The sequence below is a fragment of the Centrocercus urophasianus genome, unplaced genomic scaffold, assembly GCF_019232065.1.
Source record: "Centrocercus urophasianus isolate 14NV4802_14NV808 unplaced genomic scaffold, USGS_Curo_1.0 seq_10, whole genome shotgun sequence".
In the NCBI taxonomy this organism is placed as follows: domain Eukaryota; kingdom Metazoa; phylum Chordata; class Aves; order Galliformes; family Phasianidae; genus Centrocercus; species Centrocercus urophasianus.
The window spans coordinates 26,738,341-26,756,315 of NW_024884142.1; the positions used below are offsets into that span (position 1 = coordinate 26,738,341).

A 17,975-nucleotide genomic window follows, 5' to 3' on the forward strand; every position below is an offset into this window, starting at 1 on the left:
GCCCCCCCCGGAATGATACAGGCAAACCAGTAAGAAAATGCATGCAGCCAAAAGACAGCCAGCCAATTATGGTGTAATTAACATATGTAAATAATTAAGGTATAGAGTCTCTTTTCCAACCCCCTAGCTGTTGGAGCTGTCACTAACAAAACAAAGAACTCAGCCACAGCCTCCTCTGTTATCACAGAAAAAGACACACAACAAAATTCTTCACATCCTTGAAGAAGTGATCAAAAACATGCCAGTTAAAATGACATTTTATATTATAAAATAAACTGTTTTCTAATATTTACAATGAGAAATTGATAGGCATTTATATCATCATGGAATACAAGTAGATAGAAGGAGCATCCATTACTGAGCATGTAATATAACGACCAATGCAATCCAGTGTGTAAGACAACTGGACAGGGACAAAGCAAGAGCCATTATGCACAATTAGCAGTTAGACAAATATTCATGGTTATCATTAAAAGAATGCTATCTAACTTTCCTGAACTATAGCACCATGAGATCTGAACACAGCATCTGCTGTCTGCAATAACAGAAATATCACACTTGCCTGTCACAGTAAGATATTCAAAGACACAACGTTGCTAATGAGTGGTTATAGCATGTGGACCAGCAAAATTCCTGATACTCAGTGAAAATTGCTAAAAGCTCCCTGGCATCTGCTATGAGGCAATTCAGCCCATTTTGAAAGAAACTGAAGAAGTCTAGTGAAGACAGCGTTGTGCAATGTTTCTGTAACTTGTCCATCTGAGGACTTTGCAGTGCTTCGAAAAAAAGATAAAAAGCTGGAGGGGAACTGAAAGGAACAATGCAAATAAGCTGACGCAGTACCTCAAACAAGAAATCTGTCATTTACAATGGAACAGAGTTGGCTAGGAGAGAAATGAAAGAATGCAAAGTCTAAAATTGACATCATAGTGATGTTCTGGAGGACCAACAATGAAGGCAGCAAAACAGAAAGAATTACTGAAACACACTTGCATTTAAATCCAATATTAAGTGCAAAAACATGTACTGTAAATTTTAATTAAAGCTGTTCCTTATATCTACAAAGTTTTCCACACAAAAAAGTGAAGCAGAGGCAAGACAGAACTTGCCCTTCAGCTCACATTGCAAGACCAGCATCAATCCTTTTGTCAATATTATTCAGTATATCCTAGCCTACACTGGAGGTGATAGAAACTAAACTAGAAAGCCTACTTTTGGAGATAAAATAACCACCAAATAATTGAGACTTAATTTGGTATGACAGCTTAGCTATCCCAGTTCATTATAATGGTCAAGCTTGTTTAAAGAAGGTAACAAGCTCTACACTTGACCTGCTAATGATAGGAACAATACTGTTGTCCATTGGTGCTAATGGAGAACACCCCTTGTCTGACACATAGGAGGTGTTTTGCAATAGCAATCTTTACAACTTGATAGCATGTAAAAATTAAAGCTGACATTTTAAATAGCTTCTTGTTGCCTTACACTGTTTGGAAACTGCACATTAGTAGAGGAGGCACATCTATCTCCGTTAATGTGAGTGGGTACTTCCTAACGTCACAGCTGATTTATTATCACAGCTTTAAGACTGAGGCTGTACTTGACACTATAGAAAGTAAAATAAACATACTTTCTGCCCTGAAAAAAAAAAAAACGCAGTGTAACAGATACAAAACAATGGGGAAAACAGAGAAAGCAATAAGTAGGATCAAATTTTTCTTAAAACAAAAAACAAAAAAACAGCTGGCAGCCAGCTACTGTCTGGAGCAGTTTCCTATCTCCATGGTGTTTGTTTACATGCTTTAAGGGTAAGCAAGCTACATATGTACCCAAACCCTATGGCCAGCTGAGACCACCTGTCTCTGCTGTGGTCTCTCCCAGCTTCCTGCTCAACAGCAGTCTGTTCACTGAGGGAAAGGTGTGAGGGGGAAATAAAAAGGCCCAGACTTGGTGCTGTGCAAGCACTCCTCAGCAGCAGCCAGAACAGCAGTGCGTTATCTGCACTGTTGGAGCCACAAATCCAACCTGTAGCATGGTAGCTACAAAAGTTGTTAACTCCATCCCAGTCAGACCCTGTACACCAATGCACAAGGGTGTAAAATAAAAAATAAAAAAATTAAAAAAAGCAGCAGCTTTAAGTACGTGCAAGCAGGAGGGCCGGAGGCAAGCTCCTAAAAGGCTCAGTGTTATCAGTGTACATGCTGGGCTTGGTGCTCCCTCAAGATTTGCTTAGGATTTGCAGGATTTTGCTCAGCTGTAGCACTGCCACAGCAGGAGCACGGCAGGATGGGGCTGATGCATGTTTCTTCATCTCCAGAAGGCTTTTCCTTGTTCCCAAAAACTGATGAAGTGTCTACGCACATCACTCTGCAACCAAATATAATATTAATGTCAGATTTACTCTGTATGGTCACAGTAGCAAATGAAGCAGGATGTGACAGAGACTTAACCCCAAAAGCACATATTTTGTGACCTAAGATAGCTCTGTATTTGCAAAACCATAATAGGGGTCATTTCAACAGATTGGGAAAGATTTTCTGTGCAATTGCTCAGTCACATTCTGAGTAGTCACAGAAATCCAACTCACTCCAAAAACAAAAATGGTAACAGATTCTGTGCCCAGTGAAAAAACTCCTGTGAAAAGCAGGTAAGCACGCAGAGCAAAAATGGACAATAATCTTTCATTTCTGGCAGTTTCTGAAAAGGCAGCCCTCATGGGGATACCCTTTTTTGAAGCTGAAGGAATAATTAGTTCAAACAACCATCAAGTCTTGATTCTTCAAAACATTATCAGTTTCCCAAAATATTACATATGGTATACTAACATGAACACGGTCTTTCTTCACTCACAAGAAGGAAGGTAAACATTAATGCAGAAATAATAAACATGATAAACACACAAAATCTAGTTTTTGTTAAACATGTATTTTAAAGTCGGCCTTCTAAGTTTATTAGAGCAAAGAAAGAACAGAACACTTCAGCATCCATAACATTAAATATTTTAGATCCCTTCTTTGCTGCCTGTCTTTTTAGGACTCCCAATACTGTCTGACAAAGGTAGTATTGACTACATACAACTTAGTCCAGCTTGATGTGAGCAGTCACTCTTACAACAACATCTAAGAATGTACTGGATGTAAAAGCTAACTCCGTCTTTGGCTGTGAATCTCTTCCAGATAGAAAGAATAATGTGTGCCATAGCTCATCCTGCTTTGTACTGCCAGGAGATTTTCTTTCAGGTGTCACATCATCGGAAGGTTTCTGTATGTGTCTGATGGAAGGGAATTTGAGAAGAGTTTTCTACATAGGTAACTGAGATCTTCACAGCTTCAGAAAGGCAACCTGTAAAAGAAAAAACAGAACTGTGGTTAGTCTCAATACTGCAGGACAACAACAACAACAACAAAAGATGTTTAACTGAAATTACATATTATTATAATCTTTTCATAGAATCATAGAATCATAGAATCACCAAGGTTGAAAAAGACCTAAAAGATCATCCAGTCCAACCGTTCACCTATTCCACTTAAAACCATTTCACTTCCTATTTCACTTAAAACCAAAACCACTAGTGCAATGAGAGAAGATACTATATTAGAAATCAGTTACTTTTCCACCACTTTTTTGCCTAACATTTATCTCTCCAAAGATTCTAACTTAGAAAGTAGTTCGCTGACTGGAGACACAATCATACGTCAGGATTCTTATCGGAGAAGGAAATTGTTTCAGATATTGAACTGGGAACAAGCACCACATCTTGCAGATCACAAGGACTGAAAAAGAGATGGGACAGATACCGCCAAGTGAGGACAAAATAAAAAAGACTACATGTTACAGAACCGACTCCTGAAAAACACAAAAACACAGGAGAAAAAGAATAGAGACACTTTTTTTTCTTCAAAGAACGTTTCAATTGTACTCAAGTGACAAAATTACTATCACTTTCGATTTTCTGAACTGACAGTCAATAACTGATCTACTTGATACTGTAAGCAACCAATACAGGAAGCATGATCAGCCAGAAGGACCTGAATTAAAGCATAAAATATCACCAAGCATTTGGAACAGAGGGTAAACAAAGAAAAAACAAAACTACCCTATGGCCAAGGAGTGTTTAATAGAGAGTTATATGTCTGCATAGAGGATGTAAAAAATTAAGCAAGTTTGAACATATCTAAGAGGCTTCTCAGAAAACCATTAATACAAAAGATTCACATTTAAAATAACACAACTATGAGGTGCTAATGGGATATGGCAACAGAAATTCTTGGCTAGAATGGTAAAAATCAAGTCACATCACTTCCTAAATAACTTTTTCCACTCCAACAATCAGCAGTATCCTTTGAGAAAGCTGCAGTGTTACTACATGTGAAAGTTTATTTACAGAGACAGGACAACAGAGAGCCACAAAAGCTTCCATATTTCTGAATCATTCTGTTCTTCCAAAGTGGAACAAAAAATCAGAGAAAAGGATTTTCATGTACAACATAAATTTCCAGAAACGCCTGGAGGCAAAGCTGGCCAGTATGCAGCCAGCTGGTCAGGATAGAAGCCTGAGATTTTCCTGGCATTTTCAGCATCATATCGACACCTTCCCATTGTGCTTTTTCATTCAGTTTAATCAGCACTTTCCAACAGCAAGCTGCTCCAGCACAAACATTCCTGTCAGCTCAACCAAGGGTTGTTGTAAAGGCTTGAAATGGCTCATCCTGTGCGGTAATTTGTCATCTACTAGGCAAAGATTCCCAACCTCAAAGACACAAATTGTAAGAAGAACCAATGCACCTATCACCTTTCTCATGATCTAGTCACTCAGATGAACAGAGACAGATATACAATTAAATGTAAATTCTTACCTACGCAAAGAAGTTATAAGTAACACAGACTAGGAAGGAAATCCTGGCCTAAATTAAGTCATAGGCAAAACTCACACTGTGTTTGACAGAGCCACAAATTTGCCCTTGCACGGCAAGGAAGATGTCCTCGTTTCAACTGCAACAACATCAATAGCACAATGATGTTTTGGTTGTTGTTGAGTGATGGAAGCATGCCTGGGATCAGGCCAGCCGTTCAGCAGGGAAGAGCTACCACCTTCATAGCGTGGTGGAACCATTGGGGTGAGTGAGCAAAAGGCTGTGCTGTGTTTAGGTGCTGAGTTAAACTACAACAGAAGAAAGAAGGTTGGTTTCTTTTTTTTTTAAAGGAATTTTTTTTAAATCTAGGAAGACAATAAACATTTTAATACATGACATAAGATTATAAGCTTTTTTTTTTTTCAAGCCCAAGACTACAGACTCTTCTTGCACCTGTTTCTGAGGTATCATCAGAATGGATATATTTATTTAATTTGACTACTTCATATATTTTATAATGTATGAAATGCACTTATTCACTTCTCTTGAGAATATTACTTGCAACAAAATGTTTTCCTGAACCTCTAGGCTCCCCTACTGCCCAATAAAATGAAAAATGTCTAAAGGAATCATTTTTCAGTGTCTGCATTTACATTTAATATCAATGTGAATGAGAAAACGCACATCAGCTCATTCGTACAACTGACAGAGCTGACAAAAAATGGGCTAACACATGGAAATCATAAGCTCTTTAAAAAAACACCTGCAACACATGAAGATGTTCAAGGATGAAAACTATTCAAAGTAAATAACTTACAAAAGTTCCTCTGTAACCAAAGTTCAATATGAAACAAGTAAAGTGACTCCCTTTATTGTATCCAGATGTTCTGAGCTTGCTGTACGTTCCAGATAACACAGACTGGCACTGCACACTGGTTTCAAAATTACGAACCTATGAGTTGGGCAAGTGAGAGGGAGTGCTTTTCCCCCAGCTCTTCACTTAGCAGGAGATTTTCTTTGCAAAATGGACCATACCAGTGCATTTGCTATGGTCTTCTAGCAAAGCTCACAAACGCAGTATTTCACTGCAGCCACTGCACTCTAGAAGAAAAATCAAGCACCCAACAGCTACCTGATCTACAAATTGAGGTGTATCACTAAGTTAAGAATAAAAAGTCACTTCCCTAATTCAAGGCTCTTGATATTGCCCACACCTGAACACATTGCTTCCTTTTTTCAATGGCTCAAGATAGCTAATTGCAAACCTCTGCTAAGACGTGACTTCTGTACTGCAGCGTCCTTACTTATATGACAGGTAACGTTATTTTTTCGTTTCCTCTCCAGTACATCTTAAGATGATCATCTTATTCTGTCACAGTACCAAATGCATTGCAGTACTCCACCTTGTTATTTTCTGTAGTGCCAGAAATTGCTGCATAATGAATGAACATAAACTCCACATTTTCAATATCTTAAAGAGATACCTATACAGCGGGAGCTACAGAGCACCACAGCCATACAAAGGATGTATCTCACAAAGTCATGTTTTTCATAAACAACAAAACTTTGTTAAAAGCTTTTAGAACCAGGGTAAGTTAAGAAATTCAAACTAAGATATTCAGTTCTAGAAACTGTGCTCTCTCGGCTTTCCCAGGAAAATGCAAAATATCAAGCTTAAGCATTCTCCATATGATGTGAAAATGATGCTGAGAATTTAGGAAAAGCAACTTGACAGCATGGTCAAACAAATACACCACGCTGAAAGCTACAAAAACAGAGGCTGACAATGTTCTTTTCTCAGTAGGGAGAAAGTAGATATGGGGCTATAGGTTTCAGTTGTTCTGAATCTCTCTCAGAACATTTACTTTCATGGAGCATTTAATCATTTTCCTGACTTCTTATCATAAAAACCTCACAGAAAACAACAGTGGGGTGAAAACATTCAGTACTGAATAGGACACTGAGTCACAGAATCATACCCCAATGAGTAACAGGTAAAAGAAAAAGGTTATAATTTCAGAATATATTTGAAAAGCTCTGGAGTCCTGACAAACTAGGGAGATAAAAGAAGATGGTTCCAGATGGCAGAAGCTGCTGCAAAGAAATCTGCTCTCCCCAAAATGGTAACACTGGGCAAATGGGCTGGTGTAAGAGAAGCAGAAGCGTGACTAGAGGCAGTGAAACAATAAATTTTAAAGAAATGCAGTCTGCAAATCCAGTGCATACAATCTGTTTTGTGGAGCTGACAATAGACAGACGATATGCAGCAACAGAAGAAAGTTATTTTCTCGGCTAAGGAAAGAAAAAGTAGTTCAATCTCATCCAAGTTTAAAACTGTTCTTGTTTTTATTCCCTTTAGAGGAAAGAAACCAAGTGAACTGTGTAAAAGAAAAGATCCCTTTGTATGCCTCTAAAAATTGAGGACGCAATTTCTAACACCTATGTCTCTTCTAACAATTAAACAGAAGTAGGTGTAACATATACAACAGAATTTCTCTTCAGTATAAAGAGAAAACTGTATGTATGTTGCTCCAAAAGAAATGCCTCTTTTACTGCCATGGAAACTACAACGGATACAAAGAGCACAATAACACTATTGGATAGAACAAACTCTCAGCTATAAAACACTGCTTTTCAATGTAGTTACCATCTTCAACCATGCATTTTCACTGGTGATGAACAAGCATCTACATGCCACACTCGTAACTCGTAACCAGTGGAAGTGACCCAGCGTTGCTACTACTGAAACACACCACCCACCACCTCACTACACTCACATTCACTCTTTCATCTCCACAAACATTATGCAAGTGTCAGTGAATGTCAATGGGTGCATGGAGGAATTCAACGCCACACCTTTGCTTCACCCACACTTTCATGTCAGACACAATTGTGTCAGATCGCCCCTCTGCTGCCATTTGTCACACAGCAACTACATGGAATGGAAAATTTGTACGAAGGTTCAACCTCTACTGCCATATCACCAACATCCACTTCTGACTTTGTGGGCCAACATAATAAAATAGGAGACATTACTCTCAGAGCAGCCCTTGTACTTCTGTCTACTCTTACATGATTATAAAGGAAAACAGTGAGAAGAAAGTAGTTACAGATGCTTCAGTTTCAGAAGATAATTACCTGCTACACCTATAAGCCCTTCCTGAAATATGACTGTTCTGTTTTTGCTTTTCTGCTGCACACCAAAGAATAAAAGGCTACCACCAGGCTCCAGTCTGAGCATTAAATGTATGAAACACTTTTTATGTTGTTTCTTTTGAACATTAGACTCATTTTTAAACACTATCACACATGGTTCATAACACTGCAGTTTGTTTTAGAAGAAAGCAACTTACAAGCTCCCTTAAATCTTACCAATAGCAGGCAGATAATGTGGGCATAAACAAACTCCCATGCTTTGGTTCTGCACAGGTGCTAGTGTGAAATCAAGTGTGACTGAATGACTGTAGAGGAAATTCTGATTACACACTACTGAAGCTACAGCCTGTAATCAACATCAAATGCTGTATTCATTACCACTCAAAATTGACAGGTCACAGGTAATGCCATTCCATTCACATATGGACAGCAGCTGAAAATCTTTTCTGAGAAGAAGTGAGCAGATCTCTTTTCCTAGATCCAGATGCACTGGTAGAAGCAATTAACTTCACAGGTTCAGAATCCCTCTGCTGCAGTTCCTCTCTCCCTGCAGAATGCCTTTTCAAACTTTCTATTCAGTGTTTGGTAAAACCGGACTGGTAAACTAAACTCTGGTCTATGCTAACCTCAGTGATTTATCCTACAAACAAGAAAGGGAGGGAGACAATTCTGCTGGCAGACCACAGGGGAGAGACTAAGCTCTATTTAGAACAACAGTGAAAAGCTGAGAATAGCGTTTTCTTCCACAGGTGCAGCTGGATTTGGAAGATAACACACACTCAAAAGCTCAGACCAAAGCCTAATTCATGGACAGATTTGTACTGCCACCAAAGCTAGCGCTAAATGTTATAGTTTAAGCCTCAATTATTCCAGCTAATGGACCTGCTTGGGTGGCTGCAATTACAGTTATAATCAAGATGCCCTGACCTATGTACATGCCTATCCTGAAACAACAATCAGAGTGAAATAAACACATCTGTGAGTACAACTGAGTCTACATGTATTACAAAATCCCTGTATTTAATAACACACCAATACAACAACAACATGCATAAATGCGAAGAGAAAGCCATTATCCTGCCTGATTAATCTCAGCTCTGTAAAGGATGGATCAAAGAGTAGGAGAATTAAAGCACTCAAACCATGCCCTGGCCACAGCTCTATAAACACCTGGTTTCTGGTAAATTCAACTGAAAATAAGTTTGGTGTTCCCATTCCTGCTAAAAAGAGACAGAAACAGTCAAAAGAACACTGCTTTCTGTGAGGCACAACAGCTTTTATCTGCAACACCACCAGAAGCTGCTATGTCCAATAGCTATTACCAGCTACAGACAATGACTATTATAATTACACTAAAACTTAGAATCATAGAATTGCTCAGGTTGGAAAGGCCCTTAAAGATCATCAAGTCCAGCCACAAAACTTAAGAATTTGCCTGCCTATCCACACCACATAGTTTACATGTTGGTTCTCACCTAACAGCTGGGGGCTGCGTGCACAAACACCCGTTCCAGAATTATATTTTGACACCAGTTTGAATGACTGGGCATGAAGCAGAGACTCGAAAAGGAGATTTAAGAGCACATTCATTGCTGTATTTGCACCCTCTCCTAAGAAAACCACAGATCCAAAAAAAGGTAGCTGCCTTTTCCAGACTACCAAGTTGTTACATATTATCCCTAGATATCTGAGCCTGCTCCTGGGAAGGGCAAAGGCATTTTTAAACTCAAATCTAGGAAGAAAAAATAGAAGGAGAACACCACAGGGGCCAGAGATGCCACTACCTTGACAGCATAGGGCTTAGTTACTTCAGGTTGGTCTCTAGTAGGTTGCAAGCTCCTCGCCTATACTCTAGCTACCAAGTTGCCTTCAATTACACTGACATTTCATTCTCTTTTTTCAACATTCCAGGCTCTGGGGGTGAGAGCTGAGTATTAAGTCACTGTGTACCTGCTTCTCTTAGGCCACCCAGGTTGTGTATGTAGAGCTGTCTACTCTTAAATCTCCTCCACAGCCACTTATCCACTTATCACAACCTCTCAAAAGTAATTGTTTCAGGTCCTCTTAGACAGGGAAATGGCTTTAAATACCACATAATGAGATGTCTGGTTTTGAGTATGAATCCGAGCATTTTACACAGCTGAATTTTTACACAGCTCCCCTTTCCTAGCATTTCTGACTCAGCAACTGAAGAACCAGTCTGTCCTCACAGCAGCAGTACCCACACCCGTAAACTGGTAATTCTTAAATACTTTACAATGAAAACAAACAATTTCAAATGAAAGTATCAATAGAAAAATATGATTCTCTGTAAAAGGTCACAAAAAAAATACTACAGATTGATTGAACAGATACAGTTGGACAAACTGAGTTTTAAATATCCCGTCAAATAAGAAGCCGTAAAGTCTAGTGCCAGCATAAAGGCCCTCATGACTTGACATTATGCCAGAATTTTACTGGAGACAGATGCCACTTAAAATACACCCAGAACTCTCACAGCCAAAACATGGCAGCACAGCGCTGCACAGAACCATGTGGTCATGGCAATAGGGCCAACAGAAGCAGAGGTTGTGAGACTGTCATCCTAGCAGGTTCAAATCCTGCAAATTAGGATGTAGGGAAACATGGAAACGCAGTTCTGCAGTCTGACCTGCTGACTACGGGACCCAGAACTGGGTGGGAAGGATACTTTGTGAAGGATTCTCATCTCTTACCTCCATGGGTGTTCTAGGTTTCCATAATGTACGGGAACTGCTGAATCACAGCCTGAACCTCTGATTGAGGCAAGCCATGAGTCAGCCACAGGAGCACAGGTGAAGGCAATTCACCTGTGCTGCCAGAAGGGCTGGAGCCTGGCTTCACCTCTCCTAGACCCATTTAAGAGCTGACTGCCAGTGGGGAAGGATCTCTTCTGGAGATCCCTCCTTTGGAGTTTTACAGTGAGCCCAGGACACAGGTAAGCTTTCTATCTATTATCTTTTGGTAAAATAACCTGCTTAGCTAAACTCTCTTGTATATTTCATAATTATAACATCTGTACATTCATTGATTATACACGTAGAATCACCAAGGTTGGAAAAGTCCTCCAAGATTATCTAGTCCAGTCATCCACCTACTGCCAGTATTTCCCCACTAAGTCATGTCCCTTAGTACAACATCTACATGTTTTTTGAGCACCTCCTGGGATGGCTCCACTGCCTCTCTGGGCAGCCTGTTCCAATGCTTCACCACTCCTTCCAAAAATAAATTTTTCCTAATATCCAGCCTGAACCTCCCCAGGCACAACTTAAAGGCCATTTCCCGTCCTCCTATTGCTAGTCCTATTCCTTCAGCATATATCCAATACCTTTTTAAGGTAGCAGAAACAGTTTCAAGCAGCTCTAAGGTCTTACGGGAAACATCCTTCTTGTCAGTGCACAACTGAAGTACTAAGAAACAATGGTAGCAACAAAAGCTACGGGGAAAACTTGGCTTCACAGAATCCCAGAAAGGCTGAGGTGGGGAGAGACCTCTGGGTCTACCTGGCCCAACCTCTGTCCAAGCAAGGTCACCGAGAACTGGGCGCCCTGGTCCACATTCAGAGGGCTTCTAAACAACTCCAAAGAGGAGACTACACAGCCTCTGGACAACCTGCACCAGTGTTCAGTTAGCTGCACGGCACAGAAGTGCTTCCTGGTGCTCAGAGGGAAACTACTCTGCTCCAGTTTGTGCTTGTTGCTTCAGTATACCTATCATCTAAAAAGCCAAATTCCTCAGTACTGCTAAGAAGGGCAATTCAACTCCTCTATGGTATGAAAAGCATGTGGTGTGAGCCTTCACTGCAGAAAGAAACTTATTAGGAGAATGTCACCTTGAGAAATCACTTTCTTCTTCTGTCTAAAATGGAAAAAAACTGAAAGATAACCGTAACAACCAAACAGAAAGGGAATTAGATTCATTAAATTCAATTTTTCATGGAATTGTAACCAAAGTGAGGATTTGTTTTTTAAATGACTTCTCAATCTGGTAATGCCCCTTCAGGATTTAAAAAATAAGCAAGCATTCTTTCACCTAATCCCTCCTAAAAGTATTAATTTCTTATACAAATGACAACTGGATTTGTGACAGAGATAAATGAGGGGGAAAAAAAACACAACAGATTCCTGTGAAGTCCTAGGCTGAGCATGTGCACTTAGGCTTTTACCTAACATGACAGATGGACGTTGAAACTTGCCCAAGGAAGGGCAATCTCAAGAGGAAAATCTATAAGCAGCTGAAAAAAAAAAAATAATAGAAAATCTCTGCATGTTTTAGTGTATATGAAAACAATTTTTTTGTTGATTTTTTTTTTTTTTTTTTTTTTTTTCTCCTGCTTGAAAATATTTTATGTGCATACCTGAGTTAAGTGGTCCGTGTTCTTCATCATTTTTTTTCCTCACATCTCAACATGAGAAGATCTGAAAACTCATGCCTTTACTTTGTTTTCTGCCAAGCCCTCTTCAGTAGCCTGCATTGCTTTTATTTCTGCTGTAGGCATTACTACTTTTGGGACCCAGAGTTTTTACAGATGCAGAAACAGCAATATTATTTACCTTTGTTAGCCTTAATTATAGTTTCTCTCCTGAACGCAAACCACAGTAGAGGATGGAATTTAGCACCAATACTGCATTGCAGTTACTGACTCAAATCCAACTAGGATACAAAACCCACAGAATTTAGGATTTTCTTAGTCAACAACAGATTATGTTCACTTTTTACTGCAGTAACTACTATGCTGAAAATCAATCCTCAGGTAAGCAGGCAATCCAAGCAGCAGCACATGCTTTTCTCCACAAAATGGCTATAACTGCTGTAGAAAAGATGTGTTTAGGCACCCTCATGTACGGGCAGCTGGGAGACACAGGTTAACATAAAACAAACCAGGCACTGCAAGCTACTGTGTAAATTTACATCATGCCAGCTGTATCCTAAAACTAGACATGCGGAGAGATCAATCCTTGGCAAACCAAACAAGAGCATATGATGCAGACCCTAAAAACATTTTAGCCCCACCAAAAGATATGCAGAAGCTAACTTGGGGAAGGCTGTATTTGCCAACTTTTCCAAAACCCACACCCTAATGCATAGCCAGTCATTTCATCCCTCCAAACATACAGCATCCTTTGCTTTGCTTCAGGTCAGATAAGTTATTTCAATCTAAGGTTCTGCTGGATTTTTGCAGTTCTCCTTAGAACCTGTGTAAAGTGACCATTACCATACATACCAAAACTCAGATGCAACTTCCCCACAGAAGAGCAGCACACTTTCTGCTACAACATCCAGCAACTGCAGCTCTTATAGTATTTAAACAATGTGGAAAATGTTAAAAAAAAAAAAAGTGCAGTCTGCCTACATCTCTTAAAAGAAAAGTCTAGACAGAGAGATGTGTGGAATTATTTTCCATGACCTAGAACCATGCATGTGGTACCTAATTCCAGAGCCAAACAGCACCAACTAAGTGGGCATCATTTGAAACACTACTTTAAAATATAACTCAATATAGTGAGCTGTAAAAAGGTCTAACACTGTCCCAATTACTTAAAATTTGGTATTGTGACTTGCTCTTTCAAAAGCAAAGATGACAGCCTTAATGGTCTACACAACAGCCACAGAAACCTTACATCTGAATCACAGTATCATCACATCACCTCTCTCAAATGAGCTGATAGGGCATGGAGCTTTCTAGTTGTGAGAGCTGAGATCAGTTCATGTATGACTTTGACTAGATGCTGGTTTACCCAGATGGACAATGTTCTGGCCATTTGTATGTCTACTGCTCTGAACTAGATGCTCTTTGGTGGTACTGTCTGAACGTAATTTATTGTGTGTCCTATCTATTGTATTTCAATTCTATTATGCCTTCCAGAGAAGGAAGTGCTCACAAATGTGAAGGAGAAAGTTTTATTTCATTACTGCACAGTAATATGCTTGGCTGGATTCTAAGTTGGCATTTGTCTCCTTTCTTCCTCTCCTTGTCCTGTCCCCTTTAGCCACGAAGTACCATGGAACTCACTAAAACAGGAAAGTGACTTTCACGTTCTGCGACTTCCAAATCAGAGGAAAAAAAAAGTTGTTTTTTTGTTCCAATTCTTCCTTTACCATAAACATACACTTCCAACATTATTCCCTAACATCAAAACATTCACCAAATTAACTCTCGTTCTTTCTCCTCGCAGTCTTCCTATTTTAACCACTACCCCTACATTTTTCTTCTTGCATCAATCAGTTCCTCTCCTCTAAACCCACACAGTACTCCTTCAGTGAGAATTCACCTCCAAATTGCACCATAGCTCAGACATTACAGTAGGAGACAAGTACACACGCGGTCTTGATCATATCGGTTCCTGAAAAGGGAGGAAAAAAAAAACACCCCAAACACAACAAACCACAATTATTTGCATTCCCGTTCCAGCAGCAGATAAAATCTGCAAGCCAGAATTTCTTTCCGGGTCTGGCTGGAGATTCCCGTTTGTTCCTTGTGTTTTCTGACTGTTCGTCTTTTTCCCCAAATAGGAGAAAAATTGCAGGCTAAGATTATTTAGATTTTAGGCATAACACTGTGGAAAGTTAAAGAGAACAAGGAACTTAATCGGAAGCATAGGGAAAAAGAGGAAAAAGCTGGATCTCTTGCTAATAACTGAAACATAGACAAGTGTTTACACAAAATATTCATAGTTGGTGTGGTGCATTATCAAGGCTGTCATCAACTAAAAAGCAAAGTGATTTGGGCTTTCTCTTTCTACCCAAAATCCCACTATAAGCAATACAGTCATGTGCAGGATAGAGGACAGGCGAGACATCAAAACTATTAATGCTGTATGTTAATGTACTTTTGAATTCTAATTTAATGAACATGTTTCCTTCTCTCTTTGTCCAAACTCATTAACCTCATAAGAGGACCCTACACTTAGGTGCATCAGAAAACCAAACAGACAGGTACAGCTGATGCAATAAACTATGGAGTAGCATCAGAACTCACCCTACCTTTAATCTGCCAGGAAAAAGTGTATTGAAAACTACTGTAGCAAAGTACTTTAAAAGTACAGGGATAACAAAGAAACAAAGCCAACCACTTCTTAACACTCTACCTGCTAATTGCCTGGTGAGAGAAGTTCCAGTTTATTTCTGCTTTAGTCTCCAAACTGTTTCATTTATATCCCCAAGGAAAACTTGCCAAAGCCTGTAAGCTAAGTGAAGGTCTATTATCTTCATCTCCTGCAATGTTTTACATTTGTGATGCCAAAGAAATCAGCACACAGACCTAAATAGAGTTTTTAAGCATCTCCCCTAGCAAAGGCTACATGAGCAGAGCACACTGTGATGCAGTAATGAAGCTGCTGGGACATCTTAACACGTGTACCAGCAACTGCCACAGTGCCCAGTGGGGCCATCTCCTGCATGAACATCTATTTCTTCAGAGACCAAAACCAAATGCTGCTGGAAATACCATTTGAAGTTCCAAAATGATGTGGAGAGTAGACAGAGAGAGCATGACACAGAATAGAGGCATTAAGGAGGTGTTTAACGAGAGGCATTTGGTTGTGTGCTCATATTTACATGGAACAAATATGGTCCAAACAGGAGATCTACAATAAAACGTAAGAATGAAGTAGAGGAGGTTAAAGGAGAATGTGACACTGTTGAGTATTACTTTGAAACTAGATAGTCTGAACAGGTGTCTTTGCTGGGTTATCTTTTGAAAACATTCCAGAAAGCTTCAGAAAGTAGCTGCTTAAAATTCTTTCTTCTTCCTGGCAGTTAAAACTGGAAAGAGAATAAATACTTCCCTGCATGAGGTATAAGAATTAATTAGTTTGTGCATATAAAGGAGTATAAAAGTATCAACTACTATTTTTATTTTAAATAGCTTATTGGAACTACTGCATTCCTACCCCAGTGTTCAGATTTTGGCAAGAGATTAGGACTGAATTAAAAAGGGAACAGGTGCTTAGAAAATAATACAGTGGCAATAAACGCACTAGCCAAGAAAATGAAAGGAAAATAATTTGAAATGTGGCATTCATTTGTACCTTGTGACTTACAGAGACATACAAACAATCACAAAATACAAATAACAATGAGATACTTGGAGAACATCTCTGCCAGATTCCTTCCTTTCATGACAGTCTGAGCAGGGATGTCCTTCAATTTCTGTTTGTCTCCTTTTCTCATGATTGCTTGTTAAAAGAGTACATAATCAATAAGCAAATTTCATTTATTTAACGCTGGGTGGGAAATGAAACTTTTTCAAAGCCTCAAAATGGAGTTTAACATCAGAAGATTTTTAACTGCTAAATTATTCCAGGCATTTCTACAGTGGGGATCTCTGGCCTCAAAGATCTCTACAGCCATTACTGGGTCAGAATGAATTCTGTTCGTAGGGATTAAGCACAAGCTTTTGCCACCTGAGGTCAGAAGAAAAGCTGAGACTACCCATGTTCTGAATCAAATTAAAAAACAACAACAACAAAACAGAAAGAAAACCCACAAAAAACAGATGTTTTCTCAGGAAAACAAAGAGTTACTGACCCTGAAGTTTCATAATAAAATACAATAAAACACCATCTTTAGTCACTTCCTCCTACTAAAAAGCAAGAAAATTAAAAATAAAACAAACTTGAATCCTGCAAATTACATGTTTGCATTAATATGCTCCAAAAATTTCATACAACAGCAAAACTAAACAAAGCAACGATTTCAAAAGGCAAGGATTTATGGGGGAATATTTTGCAAGATCTATGTTGTTTATTATTACTTTATTGCCATTCTCCAGCACTGTTTCTTTAAGACCAGAATAGTAAGCTACAGAAACTCACAGCACTGTTGACTCTCCAGCTGGAGCTTTGAAGGAGAGTATCATAAGAATTTTAAATAGTTGTCTAGACTATATTGAGGTCCCCCATGTCTTTCACCATTAAAAAGTTTTCCTGTAGCCTGCGGAACTACTGACTGAAGAATGTAGTAACATAATTTGTGAATGCTATAGATGTTTATGTCTCTGGTATTAAATGATTCCTGCATGTTTAGAAGGTTTAATGCAATTATCTTTCACTTCAGTCTTTTTAAGATGCATCCCTTCTAAGTATTTATTGTCAGTAGGCACCCATGAGAGAACAAGCCTTTAAATTAGCAAGATATTAAGGTTGGTTTTTAAATGACAGGCAGCAAAGGATTCTCTATTTGAAAAGAATACTGAAGAAAACTATTTTGACCTGATAAAAATTCACATGTCCTTTAGATTCTAAAGACTTAATCAGTAATAACAGCAACATTTAGAAGTTGAACTTGGTTCTGTATCATTGATTCTGCATATACATTTGAACAACTCTGAACAGATCAATGTAACTCAGTTGTCCAAGAGAGGCAATTATTCATGTGGTGAAGTGCTTATGGGACTCAAATCTAGATTCACAAATGGCTTATGTGTCTCTATCACTAATAGAGAACAGAGAGAATCAGGTAACTGCACACTTGCTCTCCATTGAGAGTATTCCGAGAATTTTGATGAATGCACCAATGATCATCTTTGAAACCACTGGATAAAAATGAATTGGTCTTCCAAAAAGAGGAGTAATGCAAGGAACTAAAGAGATTTTAAGGTGGGGCTTGACTAATTGATGATACATGACACGTTACCTGCAATAGCAAGGGACTACACTGGATGACATATGAGAGTTCCAAGTGGTCCTTACTGTAAACTGCTGTAAATCTGATCACAAAAACTGGGATGATGGTCTTTTCATCAGATTCTCATGCCAGCCTGTTGACAGAGCATTTACATTGGGAAATGCAAGTTAATGCTAAGCAAGCAGATACAAGATGGACCATATTCTCTTGTATGGGAATAATAATTTCCGCTGTAGGCCTAGGATTGACCTTAAAGGACACAATGACCAAATGACCTTTGACAAAACATAAATCAGAAGATCTCTGAGCCTCAAAACCCTA

The 17,975-nt window shown here is 39.0% G+C and overlaps 1 protein-coding gene across 4 annotated transcripts in view; it reads right to left on the minus strand.

Annotated features, from left to right (window-relative positions):
* Window positions 1-239: 239 nt before the first annotated feature.
* Window positions 240-17,975, minus strand: part of UBE3D (ubiquitin protein ligase E3D) — a 79,467-nt gene continuing 61,731 nt past the window's right edge. For 3 of the 4 annotated variants that reach the window (XR_006168417.1, XR_006168420.1, XM_042816631.1), the window contains one exon: window positions 240-3,342. Coding sequence is in view for 1 of the 4 variants with exons in the window: in XM_042816631.1 (XP_042672565.1) it covers window positions 3,322-3,342 (21 nt within the window). In the remaining 3 variants the exon portion in view is untranslated. Of the gene's footprint in view, window positions 3,343-3,509; window positions 4,751-17,663; window positions 17,788-17,975 lie in introns of those variants that run through there. The other variant, XR_006168416.1, reaches the window with a different exon arrangement.